The sequence below is a fragment of the Vespa velutina genome, chromosome 10 (assembly GCF_912470025.1).
Source record: "Vespa velutina chromosome 10, iVesVel2.1, whole genome shotgun sequence".
Taxonomy (NCBI): Eukaryota; Metazoa; Arthropoda; class Insecta; order Hymenoptera; family Vespidae; genus Vespa; species Vespa velutina.
Window position 1 is genome coordinate 7,174,596 of NC_062197.1, and position 18,830 is coordinate 7,193,425.

An 18,830-nucleotide genomic window follows, 5' to 3' on the forward strand; every position below is an offset into this window, starting at 1 on the left:
AAAACGAAAGAGTAAATATTTGAGAGACATTGAAGTATAGGAAAGAATCGAAACGATTCAACATAAAGATCGTTGTAGTCATCGGAAAGGTAAGAAGATGTCGGAGAGTACGACCTCGAACGTACGCGAGGTAAGTAGAAATGATTGGCCGCGTAGGCGGCCTCGGCCTCGGCCTCGTTTAGGTGGAGAACGAGGAAGAAGCGATGCTTGGCTAACAGAGAAGAGGGGTGCAGTAGGATTTTGCGCAGTGAGTTACCCCGGCTACGATCGGACCTCTCTTATCCCCCGCCGTGAGCCACCAACGAACTCAGGTGGGGGATGATGTTGCCGCGGATGCTGGCTCCTCGTCGTAGACGGACGAATCTCGCGTCAGTGCGGATCAGAAGCGGACACTCGGGTATTTCTCGACACTTTCCAGCGCGTTCAAAGTTACTTTAAGATCTTGAGTCTCTTCCTCTAAGTGAGATTTTAATCAACAATGCAGTGGAAGAAGTAGAAGAGAAGAAGAAAATAGAATTTTTGTGGAAGGGGAAAAATCATCATCGAGGAAAAAAGGAAGAGATCGAGAGTTCCTAACTTTCCACCTGAGCTGTCGCGTCGATGCCGCGTATCTCGTGCTTGGATAGCGCGGGACCTCGTCTCGTTTCGAGGACGAATAAATTCCTGATAACAGTAGTATCACCGAACTCGTCTTACTTGAGTCCTGCACCATGACGAGCTCCTCTCTCGATGGATCCAACGTGCTCCACCGTCGACCGACTCCTACGACTTCGCTGCCCCTGGCAGCTTTGGATTTCTCGTCCTTGAACGGTAAGTCTTCTTTCAAGTCTTCTCAAAGAAACGGAAGTGTCCTGTCATGAGAGCGTGGCGCTCTACGCTTTACGGCCAGTACAGTAGAGACCCAAAGCTGGAGGGTGTGGATCGGTGTCTTTCATATTTATTAATAAATCGAAGATCGAAAATATTTTTTTATTTAAATTTGATTAGAGATTATTTTCGATTATATCGCTTATTTTCTTGTACTTTTTTTAATATGATTCCTTAATGATCTTTACGTGTTATTATCAAATGATTAAAAATCATTAATGTTTAGAATATCGATCAAATTTATTACAAATTTTAATTTAATCGCATGATAATGTAAACAAATGTCTTGTTTAGGTAGGTCAAACGTGAATTTCAACTTCTTAAAGAAACTCTTACTTTTCTAAACGTTTGCTCGCGAGCAAAGCAATTAGCGAGACCTCTATAAAGCGTAGCAACATTCGATGCTCATTGAAATGACCGATCGATATTCAACGGATATTTAGCGGATATGAACGCTTTGGTTAGATACTCATCGGATATTATAGACGTATCGCCGATATCCAGCCGTCCACTCAGTGTATTCTCTAGACAGGTCGGCTATTGAAACTCTCCTTTGTGGATTCTTCCCCGTTCCCCAGGTTCCTTCTACTCGTAATTCGATCGACTCGAGATGAAAGATACTCGACTCCCTTGTTAAGAGGACATCGGATATCTCCGCACGCGCTTTCCGCTGTTGGCGGTCGACGATTCTGCCTGAAGGAATGTTTCCTCTCGAAAAGCAGGTCGCATTACACAGAAGCTTTGGAATTTGATGTATACGATGATCTTAGAATGTCTTCGTGGTCAGGTACTTTCTACTAGAGACATTTTCTTTCGATAGGATCCCTAGAGGAAATTTCGTAGAAACGGAAATTTATCGTAACGAGCTGAAACATCGAGAAAAGACAGGAAGCGTGTTAGAAGAAGGTTTTGGAGAAAAAAGGGGGAAAGGTTGGTAGATTGGGAAGGATCTCGTGGAATATCAATTCACTGTGGTATCGTTTTCGTGCAACCACAGAACGGCTAGCCAGCCCGTTGCTTGAGGGTAAGAGAGCTTGAAGAAAAGTAGTGTGTAGGTGAAACACGCACGAGTAGTCGATCCAACACGGAGGGTGGTAAGACTACTATCCCTACTGGGCACATATGTCGCAGGCTACTCGAGTACGTGTACGAACATCCATCGCAAAATTCCAACCGCTATCGAGTCTTCCATCTCTCGGCACCCTTCGTCCCTTGTACCGTCTTTCCTTCGACCCCTTCTAACGACTCGAACGTTTTTCTTCCTTCTCCCTTTTCTCTTTTCACTTTCGCCTCGAGCCTGAAAGCGGGAGAAATAGAAAGAGAAAGAAAAAGATTCATTTATTAAATCTGTGGGGTCGAGGCTTTGTAAGAGCAATCGAGCCAATTAAACGCGAGCGATCGACCGGAATCGTCTAACGGATAGAAAATCGTGTTTCTACGTGAAGGGTTTGTTAAGTTAGCCGACACTGTTTTCGATCGTTGTGCTTTGAAGTATCGAGCAATTTCGATACAATTAAATTCGATACAAAAATGATAAAGAGAGAGAGAGAGAGAGAAAAAGAGAGAAAACGAATGAGTTTTCAACTTTAACGCTGCAGATCAAGCGAACAAAACTGGAAAATAAATGACACTATGCCCATCTCCTTCCAGCTTAATAATCCCAATGAAGCCGTCGACGCGTATCACCGGATTCTAACGCTTTATAGACTTTAATGGAAGCTTTTATGTCGACGATCGGACGATATGTATACGTCGTGGAGCTGGCAACGAGAGCGAAGTTTTAACCTGGTTTCCACGTCTAATTCGGTCATTGATCCGTGACTTTTGAGTGACAGGATATGGCGGAGCAAGCGCATAAAGAGGGAAAGGAGCTTGCCAGGGAGAAAGAGAGGGAGAGAAAGAGAATAGCCGTAGAGAGGCGAAAGCTCACGGGGTTTGCAAGCATCACAGAAGGGGAACACGAAAGCTTTCACGGCCGTCCATTAATCGTCATACCATCTCACATAGTGAGACGAGGAGCAACAGAAGCAACAATAACAACGACATCGACGACGATGACGACAACAACAATGACAACGATAACAACAACAAGAAGAAGAAACTAGGAACTAAAAGAAAAGAGGGTAGAAAGAAAAACAGCAAAGGATGAAGAAATAGGGGAGAGAAAAAAGCTTGCAGCGAAGCAGACAAACAGAAGGAGAGTAGCCAGAAGAGAACGAAGAGAGTAGTAGTAGGAACGTGAGCACGCCAACAACCAAGCCGCATGGAAATTTATGCAAAAGCGTAACCGATATCGCACCGATTAATATTCATCGGGAGGGTGAGGAGACGTCGGAATGCTCGGGCCAGCGAGAGCCACAAGAAGAGCAGCTAGTTGCTGCTGCTGCTGCTGGCCGCTTCGTCGAACGTTGCGAGGATAAGCGAAACGAGAACAGAATCGTTTTTCTCCTTTTTCTTTTAACCTATGCTTTTTTCCTTCCTTTCACCTGTCTCACCACTCTTCGTCTCTCTCTCTCTCTCTCTCTCTCTCTCCCTCTCTCTCTCCCTCTTTTCCTTTTCCCTCTCTCTCTTTCTTTCTCTCTCTCTCTCTCCCTCTCTCTCTCCCTTTTTCCTCTCTCTCTCTCTCTCTCTCTCTCTCTCTATCTCTCTCTCTCTCTTCCTCCCTTTACCTCATACACATCCCCATAACGTCGCAAGCTCACGTGGCGAGCTCTTTGTTTCTCTCTCCCCCAAAGAGATTGAATATTTTTCCTCCTTTGATCAAGCTTCTCCTCATCCTCCTCTTCCTCTTGCAGCCACGAACGCGCGTCCTCATGCAAATGCGTTTACGCGAGAGAATATTCGCAGAGGCTTTGAGACGGTCTCTTCCTATAGTACTTTAATCGCCTTGAATTCGAACACATCTTCCCGAAAACCGTCCACCCACGTAATCATTACATTACCACTGACGATTCTCCTACACATCGCTGAACTGGACTTTGTAAAGAGACTCCGACTACAAAGTACACGAGATTCGCTCTCGAATTTCGTCCTTCGATCGGTACTCTGCTCGTTTACTCGATCGAGATGGCCGACAAACCATTATTGTCTAATCGAATTTGTTACGGAAGTTAGCTCGGCGAACGTGTACACGATACTTACCACGATCGAATGGTTTCTTAAAAAGGTTTCCTAAATAACAAGATTTTCATCGTGTTCACTCTATTTTTTTTTTCTTTTTTTTTTCTTTTAACACAATTTTAAAAAAGATTTTTTCCTTGACGACGTGCTTTTTTTCGTTTCAATAATTTAACATAAAAATAAGAACTTACCGTACGTATTTCTTATTTTCGATTATTTATCGACACTCTCTTCTTCTTTTTCGAGTGAAATTCGTTTTGAAAAGTCTTCAATTCCGTTTAAAGAGATACTAAAGTCGTTGAAAAAAAGAGAATACAATTTCATTTCATTCACACGTAATACGATTACGCGAGTCTTTCTAGAATCGTTCCTTTAAAAGCACACCGTCAATGAATTCCATACGTTTTGAAAACTATTTAAGGCTAAAAGAGCGTGCGACAAGTTGACGTCAGATATCTCGTCGAAACGCGTGAAACTCTTAAAAGCTGGAAGAACTCGTCCGCGAGACGCTCGGGTCTTTGACGCGTTTTCTCTCGTATTTTCCAGACTAACGAGCAACAAATATTTCGTAAAACGTTCTTTCGTATCTTCTTGAAAAGAGTCTTCGGCTTTTCATTAAGTCCTTCTCAACATTAAGAACTCTACGATAACGAAAAAGACTTTTTTCTTAGATAACTTACGTTAGTAGTTCCCTTTTTATAAATGAAAGATTCTACTTGCTTTTCTTGACGAGTGGAAGGACTTGTAAATCCTGATTTCTCTTTCAGCCACGTGTTCGAGTATCCTGAAAGAAAGGGAGAGGACAGAGATATAAAGAGAAAAAAGATAAGAGAGAGAGAGAGAGAGAGAGAGAGAGAGAAAAGAAGAGAGAAAGACAAAGAAAGAAAAGAAGTAGTAATAGTAGTTCGAAAGTCAACGTAAGTCACGTTGCTACTATCATTAGCGACTTCCCTCTTCTCGTAGTGTCACACTTTGTTTCGAGAAACTGGTAATGAGCGCATTTCTAGAAGCAACCTCTACTTACATGTCTTCCTCTCTCTCTCTTCCTCTCACTCTCCCTTTCTTTCCCTTCTCCTTTCTTCTCTTGGCCTCCTCTACTAATGACAAAAAGTCAGGATTAGCGGCAATAAGCAGAGCGGTTGGCTAGATTGGTAAAAGCCACCAGCTCTTGCACCTTCTGTTATAAAGTGGGACGCATTTACCAGACCACAGGCGACGCTTTTCTAAGGAAAGCTAAACGAAGCTTTAAGGGTAGAATCGATTCTCGCTGACTGCATCATTCAGAAGATGCATCTCTTTCTCTTTCTCTTTCTCTTTCTCTTTCTCTTTCTCTTTCTCTTTCTCTCTTTTACTCTTCATGAGTGGATACCTTTTCACCAACAGTAAATTGATTCCCGCTGCTGTGCAACGAAAGGTACGATTAGGAGAACGTAATGAGCTTGCTTTGCGCATCGTCTACCTCTATCTCTATTTCCATCTTTATCTCTCTTATCGAGCAAATCGATTTACGCTGTCTCTCTTTAATCATCCGTTTTAATCACAATTCAGATTCACGATAGAGTTTAGACAAAGGGCACGCGTTTCGAATAGTCGATTTATTAGGATGTCCTATCATCGATAAAGTTATAAAAGCCAGTCGGGAAAGCGACGCATCGACATCTCGAACGTTGTCAAGGGAAAATAGTATCGGGAGAGTAGGGGTTGTTCGTATGCTTTACCCAGCTCCAGCATTACCAAGTACGAAGGTAGAAAGAGATATTCTGATGCCAGTCGACGCCCTTTCCCTTCGTCCTTCTCTTTATGTATTTGTTCGAAACTCCTTTCCCTCTCTCTCTCTCTCCCTCTCTCTCTTTCTGTCTCATCTCTTCCATTTTTCACTTTCCTTTATATGGCTAGCACGTCGGGAGAAACTAACCAGCTCGCTCGAGCTTAAATATGCAGATTTTTCGCGAGGTGTAGAACGAAATGAATGGCTGCCGACAGAGAAAGAGAGGGGATTAAGCAGAAGCGTGCAGATCAGAGAGGTGAAAATTAACTTGGTTACGACAGATTGCTTGTGAATAATTCCTTCAGCTATTCGGCGGCATGATAACTTTGTTGCCGTATGCTCATTGTCTACTTCACCCTTCTCACTATTCCAGCGACCCTTGAACTCTGCCATACCGATAGTCTCCCTCTTCTTCATCATCCATCCTTCTTCTTCTACCTTTCATCCATTTCCTCTCTCTCTCTCTCTCTTTCTCTCTCTCTCTCTCTCTCTCTCTCTCTCTCTCTCTCTCTCTCTCTCTCTCTCTCTTTCACTTTCACAGTATCTTCGTATAGCATATTATACGGCTATGCGTAGGCACCGTACCGATATAACTCTGCCGTTTTCGTTTAATCATGTCAACGGAGCAGAAATGCCTTCGTTTAATGACCCAATAAGGAAGAAGAGCTCGCGCTCTTCCGTCTTCCAAGACAGCCCTTTCTTCTCTCCATCGATCTATATTCCCATTTCGTTTCTCATACACCAACACTGTTCTTGTCGCACTTTAAACGAGTAGTTCAATGAAAATCTACAAGTATGATATGCTCATTGAAACGAACAGTAATTTGAGACCTCGATAACAATAATAGTAGATATTGTTTTCATAGAGAGAACAATATCTCTTGGAACGGTCGGTTAACGTTTCACGAGGATCGAATAATTACACCGTCAATCAGAATCGAAGGACGATAATTGTGAAACTCTCCAAGTCGATCTGTCCATGCGGTTCTGTTCCAATCGCACGGTCTAACGAAAATTCGATCGCCTTGTCCGAGACAGACGTTGATCTAACCAAAAGGAACCTTCTTCTACAATCTCACCTACCGAATCCATTTGGGGATTACCGAAATTTCGCGATAATTCAGGTAGCTGCAGGTAAAGCTGGCTCGATGCCACGGTGCCGCCCCTGCGCCAGTCCCTTTTGCCCCGGACCGAAAGCCAGAGAGAGAGAGAGAGAGAGAGAGAGAGAGAGAGAAGAGAGAGACCGCGTGCGCGAAGGGAGTTATTTTATGAATATCCGGCTCTCGGCGACGGATCTGTACTCCCTTCACTTTCTCTCTCTTCTCTCTCTATCTCTCTCTTTCTTTCACTCTTTCTCTCTCTCTCTCTCTCTCTCTCTCTCTTTCTTTCTCTCTCTCTCTTTCTCTCTCTTTCTCTTTCTTTTTTTCTTTCTTTTCTTCTCCAGCTTTTTCTCTTTTATTTCTTCTGATGTGCCAACCCCGGAGCCCCGAGTCTCTTTCTTTCCTTTCTCAAAAATCTCAACGTATCTTCGAAAAAGCCTCCGGATGTCGAGACAGACAGAGAGAAAAAAGTAAAAGAAAGAGATAGGCAAAAGTAAATAGAGAAAAAACGTACGAAGCTTTCCTGTTAACATCGGAGCAAAGCCATGCGTTACTTTTCTATGGTTTTACGCGGGAAGCTCGTTATTGCGTATTCTTTTCAGAGCGCGTAATATCGATCGCGGCCCAGTATACTCGTTACGGGCATTAATGCCGTTAGCAGCGGCCCACCTCGAAATATGCTTGAAAAGAAGTCTCTACTACTACGTAGGAGAAACCGTAATTACAAGTTCGTTCTTGTCAATCGTTTTAGAAATTCATCAATTTCCGCAGCTGCTATATACCTACGTATGTACTATGTGGAAGGTACACGAAAGACCACGTCGTCTCTGACCGATCGATTCTCGAAGCCCACGTGCTTCGCAAAAACAATTTGGTATTCGTCGGTCATAGCCAGTTTCCATCAACATTGATCCGCGAATAGAATGGAGGCATTGTTCGCACTCGCTCGGTTCATATTTAGATAGAAAGAGAAAAAGAAAGAGAGAGAGAGAGAGAAAAAAAAAGAGAGAGAGAGGGAGAGAAAAAAAGAGAGAGGAGAAAATCCTGGCCCTCGTTCTACGTATCGCACAGTCTCATCCTCTTATTTATGAAGCCGATCTTCCGGCCCTCGCACGTTACCATCTGTTTGATCGGGAAAAAATGGATTACACGGGGCGCGTCCTATGGATTATCCTCCGTTGACTCATACATTTGGATAATGTATACGTATATAACCTATACATATTTATATATTATACATTATGCGTACTTATCGACTCGTGATTTAAGAAAAAAGCTCGAGACGTTCGTTATACACGTGAACTATGTCCATCCATCGAGCAGTCATATCCACGTTTAAAGAATTCACGTGCACGGCCACGTACGACTCATTACGCTTTCACAAGGAGGAATTTCCTTTCGGGATTACGACCCACTTAACGGCCATAACGAAGGCTACGTTCGAGGCTGCTAGGCAGCGAGAGTCTTGCATTATCTAAACTCGGCTGCTATGCTACAAGAACGAAAGCTGTGTGCCAGGGGTAAGAGACGACTTCCGCGAGAGCCAACGCACCCTTCTTACTCACCCTCACTCTCTTCCCACACCCCTTTATATTCCACACCCAGTCCTCCTCCTTTCTCCTCCTACTAAACCGACATGATAAACTTTTCATTCTATAGAGAGAGTCCAAACCGCTCGAACCTTTCTCTACTCTGCTTTGCTCTTTCTAATGTGAACATACAAGAACAATTCTGCGTCCCAACGTGCTTTGGCAGTAATTCGAGAAAACGATTATATTCGATTGAAAGACAACGCATCACTATTCCATCCAATGTTACTGAACATTCTTATTTTCGATCAAATTTCATAAAAATAAAGATGAAAATCGTATTGTTAATAAGCATTAACGTTCCCGATATATCAATTTGTTAAAAAATATGGTATATCTGCTGATCCGATTTAAAAAATATTCGTTCCACTTATGATCGAAGATTGATTAGGACGATTAGATAATTAACACACGAGTTGTCGGCTGCTATCCCATTTGTGGATTACATTTTAGCCAAGAGAAAATGAGCGAATATCGAATCGTAAATTCAATCATCTCGTTTCATCACAGTCGTGCAAAATAAATGTCCTCTCTTCTCTCTCTCTCTCTCTCTCTCTCTCTCTCTGTCGTTTGATTTAACTCGATTACCGATTTATACGCTATCGGAATTCGATCGTTTTCATGACTGGTAACGGGCCGATCATGACGCCGAGAACGACGAAGTTACTCGAATTTCCGAGGATGCGAGAGAGAGAGAGAGAGAGAGAGAGAGAGAGAGAGAGAGAGAGAGAGAGAGAGAGAGAGAAAGAGAGAAAGAGGAATGGATTCGAGAAGGTAGAGAGCGATAATCGAAGCGGATAGAGAGTGCCGTAGGGAGAATCGTGGCGTAAATCGGAGAAGGCAGGGAACGTAGATCAAGTCGTGATTCGATAGAGTAAACTCGAGAAAGAGAGAAAGAGAAATTCTAACTTAAATATAATTGAACTTAAATAGAACTCGTCAAGTTTTCTTGGCAAGAACAAATAATTGTTAAATTATGATGAAATAAACATCAATAAGATGATAAGGATAACGAGTCTCGTATCTTTCCAATTATCGTGTAAGAAGGATAAAGGGGGATATTAATTGACCGATTCGTTGGTTAAAACATCGAAAGGGCAGGGTAATTATGCAAGGATTCTATTAACGGGGTGTCGATGTCGGCGAGTCGCGAGTCGCGAATCGCGCTGCTTGCCGGGCTGCAGCAGCTCTCTCCTCTCGGTATCGCGTATTGATCGTTCTTTACTTGTTGCGCAGAGCAAACGCGGCTCGCGCCGACCACCGTGCCGCTGGCCCCTCCGTATTTCGCGCAGAACTCCATTCTCCATGGACAGACGTAATTAACGTCCGAGTAGGAACGAGGCAAGACATATACTAGCATCCTTTGCTGATTTTATGTCTCCTTGACTCTCTCTCTCTCTCTCTTTCTCTCTCTCTCTCTCTCTCTCTCTCTCTCTCTTTCTCTCTCTCTATCTATTTATCTATCTTTCTCTTTCTCTCTCTCTCTCTCTCTCTCTCTCTCTCTCTCTCTCTTTCTCTTTCTTTCTTTCTCTCTCTTTCTTTTTCTATCCCTATCTATTTTTCTCACTTCCTTTCTCTCTTTTATACTTATCATATTCATCATATTCATTCATAAAATATACCTATATTGAGAGACACATCGAAAGATCGATTTTATCGCGTCCTCCATTTCAACAACGAATACAGAGGATAAAGAGAAAAAGAGAGAAAAGCAGTTTTGAAGAAAGAGATCTCATGGGTAATTACGCTAAAGAATCTCGACGAGGTCCAAAGAAACTGGGAAAATACCAAGGAAGATGAGAGATGAAAATAAAATAAACAAAGAAAGATCCTGGAGAAGTTCCTTTCAAGCTATTGCGGTCGCCTTTGTAAACAGACTACCATTGGTGATTCTCTTTCTTTTTTTTTTCTTATTTTCTTTTCCTTTTTATTCCCAACCGATTTTTATCCGTTCACAAATTATAACAGCATATCGCATAAATAATGTTAGGATTTATGCCACTTCAAAAGTTCACCGTTTGGAATAATGTTTTGGAAAATTTGTAAAAAACTTGTAACATTATGAAAACTCATTACGCTAATTAATTGAGGTAAAGACCGAGAAATTTATATTTCAATTTTTCCACGTAATCGTTTATCAAAATGTTCGTAATGTTTAATAATACCGTTAAATTAAGCTTAAAAGATACGCGAAGGACGACGTTTATTTTATATTTCTAGCATAAATTTTTCTATAAAAAGAGAAAAAAGAAAAAAAATATTAAAAGCATCGTTTTCCGTACTTTCTTACAGAGTAATCACAGTAGGCAAGCGATTATTTTCATGTAAAATAAAAGCGATCGAAAATTATGACTGACTATAAAAAAGAAAACTATTATTCTAGGGACAAAATAGTAGAGGTAAAGCAACGATCGATGACGCGAACGAATATGTATTATAAAAGAGGTTTCTATCTTTAACGAGCTGAACGAAACTTTAAAATTTATACCAAAAATCTAAACTTATCTTCTCGAAAGTGTAATAAGACGCGAAATTCAGGAAAGCAAAACGTTTCTGATTAAGAATGGAAATTTGTCTTTATTCGTGAAATTAAGTCGATTTCTTCATATTGTTACGTTTCTCTTGGGGAAAATCAAGAACCTACAATTACGAAATGTAGGATACGTAGTAGCATCCTAGGGAAATTATGACTGCCCGTATAACGAGTGCTATTTTCTCTGAATACGTATATCGTTCGTCGAGAAATGAAGGTACATAATTAATTAGAAAAGCGTTTGATCCATAAATCAGAATGACGCGTAGCCTCTTATTCGAGTGAATTTTCGTCTCTGTACGTGCTCTCTGTGCAGCCTCTGCGTTTACCTTCAATTATGTCTGCTTGTACTGCTCGCCCCTCCTTTTCTTGATGGGTCAAAAGGGAAACCGTGGAAAGCTATATGATTATCCACTCAACGATTCCTCCTACGGTAAATCGCGTGTTCGCTTTTCTCTCACATCTTTTCTTCCTTTTTAAATCTTTTCGTTCTTCCAAGTAGTTAGACAATTTTTTTCTTTTTTACAAAAGAATCTTTAAATTTCTTTGTAATCATAAGATATATAATTTTATATACACACATATATACACATACGTACAATATTACATTCACGTATATACAATATTATAGTAAGAGAACATTCTAGTACGTCTGTCAGAAACTTATTGTCTAATCTTGTTGTTCCATAGAATAGAAAGCTTAGAAATCTTCCTTCATCCTTTGCACATTTTGCTTGACTGCTGGGTCGACTCTCTTTCATGCTTCGTAGCGTTCGCTTCGGCAAGCTCGTTGGATCGTATTCGCTGTGTTTGCAATCGACAGAAATTATGCTCATAACGTACTCCCGTTTTAATTAAAATCGCGTCTCTGGGGGCTTCGCTTGTACTGTGTAAGCGTACAGAGGTTAAGAAAAAAATTCGCGAGAGCAAAGTAGATTACGTGCGCGAATACTGTGAGATGGTTATGAGATAGTATTATTAATACCGTTGTAAGCTTCCTTTGTTCCTTCTTTTTTACTTGCAATCAACGATTTTGCAACTTCAATTATTTTTATTTTCTATTTTATATGTAAATATATAAAAAAGAAACAAGTAAAATTACTAAACTCTTCTACAGATATTTTAAATCTTCTAATGTGCAAAACATTGTACATGATTGTGCGACCGTCTGTATATAACTGGCCTACTTCACTTGCATGGCTGCCACGAAGAAATGGGTATACTCTACTTTTGTGCGCTACATAAGCGAATGCATACATACACACTCCATATTTGCGGCTGCAGTGCGCAAACGAAAAGGGCTTTCTTTGCTTTACCCTCGCCGTGTAAGTCAGAAAACAGTCGTTTTCAAGATGCAATAATGAAGATTGAAAAATGACTGTGCGTAATTAAATTACCAATCGAAAAATCTTCACTTCTAAATCTTGTTAAGTTTTTTGATTTATCTTCTGATACGAATTCAATAAATTTAAAATGTTGAAAAAAAAGAAACAATAAGGAAAAATAGAATAACAAATAATAAATATAAGATCATTAGAAGTATGATTCAATGTGGAATGAAGTGTATAGTACGTTAGGGTTGACAACGTGTTACGATCACAAGCGAGGAGAACCTTCAGGGCAAACAGTTTCAGTTCGGATACCAAAGGGTCGCTTAATGACAGAGCTTCCGAAAGGAACCAAGGGCAAGGGTTTCTTTTTATACAAAATCTCGTTAAACTTCCCACGCCGAAGGCGTACAATGGACGCCAAGATTTTTATGCGTTTACGACGATGAAACGATTTTTGACCTTGATACCGGAACTTACACTTTTCGTAAAAACTTTCAACCCTCTGCATTTCTTTTCATCGAGCTTTCTTCCTTCCTTTCTGCAAAGAAGAAAAAATGATTAAATATTACTATCGGATGATAGCGTTTCTCTTAAAAAATGATGACAATATGTTATTCGTTTTATTTTCTTTCTTTTTTTTCTTCCTTCCTTCCTTCCTTCCTTTCTGTCTATTTTCCTCCTTAAAAAATTTTTCATCCACAAGAAAACCACCATCTTCTTTCTGTTGTTGCAGAGTAATGACGATGATAACTCTTCACGTCTACTTATCATGCACTATAAAATATCACGAGGCAATGCTACAGTAGAATATCGAATCACATATCATGGAGGCAGTAGTTATTTTCATAGGAGTCCTTACTGTACTGGTTTTATGCGTGAACGAACCTGTCAAAGGCATTCCCGGTACGTACTCAAATCATTCATGTAATATACATTGTCAAAAGAGAATGGTAAAGAAAGAAGGAGAGAGAGAGAGAGAGAGAAAAAGAAAGAGAGAAAGAAATACATTTCTGGCAATAAATAAGAATGATAGACAGCAAAGAGACGTATAATGGACGATCGTTTTAGGACAGTGTATGTTACCTCTCGGCATGGAAGAGGGAAGGATTCCCGACGACGCTATTACTGCGTCTTCGAGTTACGAAATGAAATCTGTGGGGCCGCAAAATGCAAGGTAGATATTGGAAAGTTAACGAAAGGTAACAGGATATATCCATTTCGCAGTTATTTTCGATATAATTTTGACGATTTTTTCCCCCTTTACTTCATCTTATCTAACTTGTAGAAATCAGTGTAGAGAAAATGAAATCTCTTTACAGATTACGGCACGAAAAAAATGGCGGAGCTTGGTGCCCAAAAGCACAAATCAGCAGTGCTATACGAGAATATTTGGAAATCGATCTTACAAAAAATCACCTTATTACGTGGACTGAAACTCAAGGACGTTTCGGTAACGGTCAAGGTCAAGAATATGCCGAAGCATTCTTTCTCGAATATTGGCGCGATTTAAAATGGCATCAATATAAAAATCTTAAAAGGGACAAAGTACGTCTATCGATTAATTACATTAATTATTTTGATTCTATAATTATTGTGTACGTTTCGTTTTCTCTATAGGTATTACGAGGAAATAGCAATACATATTTGGTAGAGAAGCAGAAATTAGACTTACCATTCGTAGCGAGCAGAGTACGATTCGTTCCATACAGTCAACATCCTCGTACCGTCTGTATGCGTGTAGAAATTTATGGCTGTGTGTGGGAACGTGAGTATCCTTCAATCGAGTACCATTATATCAAGTATATTAACTATATTAAGATGCAAGCAGACGATATATCGAGGCACACGAGGCAACGATCTATCGACCTACTACGTACTAGCTATTTATTATTTAATATATATATATATATATTAAATACTTGTTCCTTTAGAACATATCGTAAGATACGTAATACCCGCGGGTGATTCATTCGGACCAAACGGATCCAACGTGGAGGATTCTTCCTATGACGGTACAGAGGCTGATGGTATTTTAAGAAATGGGCTTGGTCAATTGATCGACGGGATTTTCGCGGACGAATCTGAAGCGATGACCTCTTCCAGCGGCACGAATTGGGTCGGATGGAGCAATCGAGATAACGTACAATTGATCTTTGAGTTCGACGATGTCCGCGAATTTGTCAACTGTAGCATACACGTAGCGAATTTACCACAACATGATATCGAGGTTTGTAAGGAAAAAAAATACGAAGGAAACTATTGTAGTAATACAATAATTCTTTGTATAAATTAAAAATAATTCGTATTGTATTAGATATTCTCAGAGGTTTCTGCATGGTTCTCTTTTGATGGTATTGATTATGATCCAATGGAAGCAACATTGCGAACAACAGATGACATAAAAGTCGGCACTAGTCTTTCAACGATCCTGTTACCAACGCGAATTGGCAAATTTGTTAAATTGGAACTTAAACCCAAATCCAAATGGTTACTCCTCAGCGAGATCACTTTTGAAACAGGTATCTAAAATTTATTCGAATTTTCATATATTGTTCATTTCAAATATATAAAACATAAAAATAAAATTGATTCGATAGTTGTAGGTACAAGGAATTTATCGAATGAGTCGACTAATCAAATAATCAACGATGATGTGAATGACATCGAATTGAGCGTGGACGTTGCTGAGAAATCCAACAACGATTTCAACGAGACGATTTACGAACAAAATGATTCTAACTTAACGCCCGACGCCTTTCCAGTTAATAATTCTCAAACTTACATCGGTCTCGTGAGTGGTGCATTGACAGTGATAGCCTTGCTTCTAACTTGTACGATATTTTTGATGAAACAAAGAGGACGCAACAAAGTGGCTCTCTTGCAAAAGCACACGGCTTTGTTGTGTGGTTCCTCAGCACCAGGCATCACGATCAACATGAAGGATGTTAAATTAGCTACTCCAATCGTTGTCAATGGCTTGTCTCAATCACGATTATCAGTCAAAAGCAAAACTGTTACGAATGACGACGAAAGTATTCGTGGTACAACCGAGAGACGTAATTCGGAACGAATTTACGAACGCTCCAGCGCCTACGAGAAAACTTACAAAGTTTTCTCAGAAGACAATCATGTTTATGATGGACGATCTCATCAAAGTGAATTATTATCGTCAATAGATTATAATACCGATTACACTGGTGCGTTTTAATACTTTTCTCTTCTTTTAAAATCAAGGAATCTCGATAAATTAGCTAATAGATAGATTTTTCTAGACTTCAACAGCGAGTGTAACTTTTCAAGTTACAAGTTAGGAAATCGCGTGGTATCTACGCCTTTTCCGGTAAAGAAGTCAAAATCGACACAGTCGGGAAAAATCAATCATAAAGTTTACGAAGGCTATTATGCTGCGACTGATATTCTCACGGTAAAAGATTAAAATTCGTACGATTATTATCTTGAGTCTATTTTTATATTGACAATATCTTTATAGATCAAAAGACGTGAACAGTCTTCCGTATTCAGTCTCTTTACACCTTTACATATCAGAGATAACAGTCATTGTGCCAATAATCGAGATTCTTGCGACATTCCACGGATTTCTAGACATAGATTAAGAATTCTTGACAAGCTTGGCGAAGGAAGTTTCGGATTGGTAATAAATAGGCATTCATTTTCACAAACATACACACACACATCTACGTATTATTTTTTTCTTAATATAAAATTTTCATTCGTGTATAGGTACATCTTTGTGAAGCTAAAGGTATTCAAAATCCAGATGTTGGAAGTATACGAAATCGACAAGTTGTTATAGTTCGCTCCTTGTGGCGTGGAGTCGTAGATTCTCTGAAGTAAGTTATACCAATTGATAAACAAGATAAAATGATTCAATTAGAAATAAATCAAATGGTTAAAATACAGGAAAGACTTCACGAATGACATGCATTTTTTGGCAACCATTCGTGATGTTAATATCGCAAGAATAATCGCTTTGGTTGAGGAAGAACCTTTCGGTGCTGTGTTTGAATACGGCGAGTTGGGAGATCTTCCAAGTTTTTTGGAAGATCGCCGCAAGTCTGAAAACGATGCATCATTAAAGTAAGAATATGGATTTTTTTTCTTTTTATTTTTTTACACACACATTACTCGATCACAGTTCATATAACGTTCATATCGTTCATTTTACAGCTACGAATGCTCTTTAAATTTCATCATGCAAATCGCCTCAGGAATGAAGTATCTCGAGAATTTGAACATACCCCATCGCGATTTGGCAGCCAGGTAGTAATAAATAATAAATATTAAATAAGGAAGAAAAACAAAGATAGGATCGAGTGATCCTTATATATGTTACAGAAATTGCATCGTGAATCAAAATTTATCAGTAAAAGTGTCCGATCATGCTATATATTGCAACAAATATGATAACGTCTATTACGTTGATGGATGTTATAGAAAAATACCGCTTCGTTGGATGGCCTGGGAAGCGGTGATATTGGTAAGATCGTTTTCTTTTTTCTTTTTTCTTTTTTCTATATCTCGATATGAAGAATATAAAACTCTTAAACATTCGATTATATTGAATTAATTTTTTAAGGGTAAACAATCTTGTCGAGCCGATATTTGGTCGTATGCGATAACAGTCTGGGAGATCTTAACAGAATGTAAGGAAATACCCTACTCAGATTTGACCTCGGAACAAGTATTAGAGAATTATGATCGTTGGTATAATCATACGGGCTACAATAGCAGTGGTACCAGTGAAAAGAATCAACCTCGAGTACTGCCCCAACCATTATGCTCCTCCGCCGATTTATATCACATGATGGTCAAGTGTTGGAGTAAACAGCCCGAAAACAGACCGACGTTCGAGGAGATCTACCTCTATTTAAAGAGACTGGCTTTCGATTAAAAAAGAACGCTCCATGAGACTCGCTCCAGCAGCGCGGACCAAATTAATTACAATCAGCTAAGATGCATCCTACTTATTTGCCTCTATCTTTCTATTACGATGATCGTTCAATTATTATTCTCGTGTGTGAATTTTTTCACTTACACATCATCATTCACACTTCTCCTTTAAAGTAGGATGCTCTGGCCCTTAACATATAATGCTCATCTAGGTTTATCTAATTCGATCCTCTATTATTATAATACTTATAAAATTAAGGATTCGGATAAACAGAAACTTTTTTATAAAAATTAGTGTGATTGTTCTTCATTTTAGCATTTGTGATTTGAGAACGTCTCACACGCTTTTCATATAACTAATATCGTAAGATAATAGTTTAATAATGATATGCAGTTCTCGCGCATTATTAATAACCATTTTAACTTTTAAATGCTGCATGCGTTTAATTGAACGGCCTAGCGTATTTAAATCCGAAGATAGAAATTTAAGTTCGGCCGTAAATATGACGAACCTGCATGTGCGCGTGAACTTAATATTAATATTAACATATTTCGAATCGTTACATTTTTGCCAATTCCATTGAACATATTACTAAGATATAGTATATACGAAAGTATATAGCGAAAGTAATGCTATAAACAAATGGGAAAACTATCTAATATATATACATATACATATATATATTAGATAGAAAAAAAAAATATATATATATATATTCATAGCTTTCTATGTGCATATACATACGTATACACGTATATATGTATGTGGATGCATAGAGAAAGTAAATACATAGCTAAACAATTCTGTGAACTATCATCTTCTTGCTAAAACTAAAACTGTGGCTCTTTAGCATGTAATTTTTATAAGATTATCATTGAATGGCCGCCTTGTATATGCGAGAGTCCTTCGATCGTGCACTTAGTCACAAGAAAATAAAACTATAAAAGGATTATTTTTTCCTGAATCCTCAATGTAAGTAAAAGCAAAGTCGTCAAGAGAATAATAAGAATAATAATAAGAATAATAAGAACAATAATAATAACAATAATAATACTAATAATAAGAATAATAATAATAATGATAATAATAATAATAATTATAATAATAATACTAATAATAATAATAGTAATAATAATAATAAAAGAATAAATCTTCACTTCTGGACCTTTTGCCTTAATAACGACGATTGGAAAGGCAAAATACTTCGTTGACCTTTTCTCGGACCTAAGGAACGAAGTACGCCACTATAGATGAAAATGGACAATCAAGTTTGCAAAGTTATCGTTTTATAAATTGTGCAATATTTTAGAATACTAAATGTTAATTAATTTACTAAGACATTGTTTCCAATCTCATTCGTTTGAAAACTTTTAACTTCTTCATCGAATGGTATTAGGTATTATATTATTCCTTATATTGTCGATGTATACAGCGCGGATGAAAGAAAAAAAGAACAAAAATTAAAAAGGAGCGTGAAAACCGGCACGTAATGCGTAAGCATACTTATGCGGGATCATTCTCCTATACATTTCTCTATGATGGTAACTATTTTATCGACTTTTATCAAACATTTCATAGGCTCGTAGGTGTAGTAATCCAAATTTGTAATA

General features: G+C 39.0%; 1 protein-coding gene across 3 annotated transcripts; it reads left to right on the forward strand.

Annotated features, from left to right (window-relative positions):
• The first annotated feature begins 45 nt into the window (after positions 1–45).
• LOC124952141 (discoidin domain-containing receptor 2-like) lies at positions 46–17,513 on the forward strand. 3 transcript variants are annotated; one of them, XM_047501567.1, is made up of 15 exons: positions 46–810; positions 13,042–13,211; positions 13,377–13,482; positions 13,628–13,853; positions 13,926–14,073; positions 14,240–14,535; positions 14,623–14,827; positions 14,906–15,505; positions 15,581–15,732; positions 15,799–15,960; positions 16,050–16,159; positions 16,230–16,406; positions 16,497–16,589; positions 16,665–16,806; positions 16,906–17,513. In XM_047501567.1, the coding sequence occupies exons 2-15, from the start codon at positions 13,133–13,135 to the stop codon at positions 17,218–17,220; spliced, it is 2,811 nt and encodes a 936-aa protein (XP_047357523.1). In that variant the 5' UTR covers positions 46–810; positions 13,042–13,132; the 3' UTR covers positions 17,221–17,513. The 3 variants fall into 3 exon arrangements, with proteins under 3 accessions (XP_047357523.1, XP_047357522.1, XP_047357524.1); XM_047501566.1 differs by lacking the exon at positions 13,042–13,211; XM_047501568.1 differs by lacking the exons at positions 46–810; positions 13,042–13,211 and having other exon boundaries at positions 13,221–13,507.
• Positions 17,514–18,830: the final 1,317 nt, after the last annotated feature.

What these genes read in the sequence shown, in the direction of transcription:
- LOC124952141 (XM_047501566.1), top strand. Translation starts at nt 711, where the DNA reads ATGACGAGCTCCTCTCTCGATGGATCCAACGTGCTCCACCGTCGACCG. An exon ending in GCGAAGGAAGTTTCGGATTG is followed by an intron (nt 15,961 to 16,049) that starts GTAATAAATAGG and finishes ATTCGTGTATAG; the next exon opens with GTACATCTTTGTGAAGCTAA. An exon ending in GGAGTCGTAGATTCTCTGAA is followed by an intron (nt 16,160 to 16,229) that starts GTAAGTTATACC and finishes GTTAAAATACAG; the next exon opens with GAAAGACTTCACGAATGACA.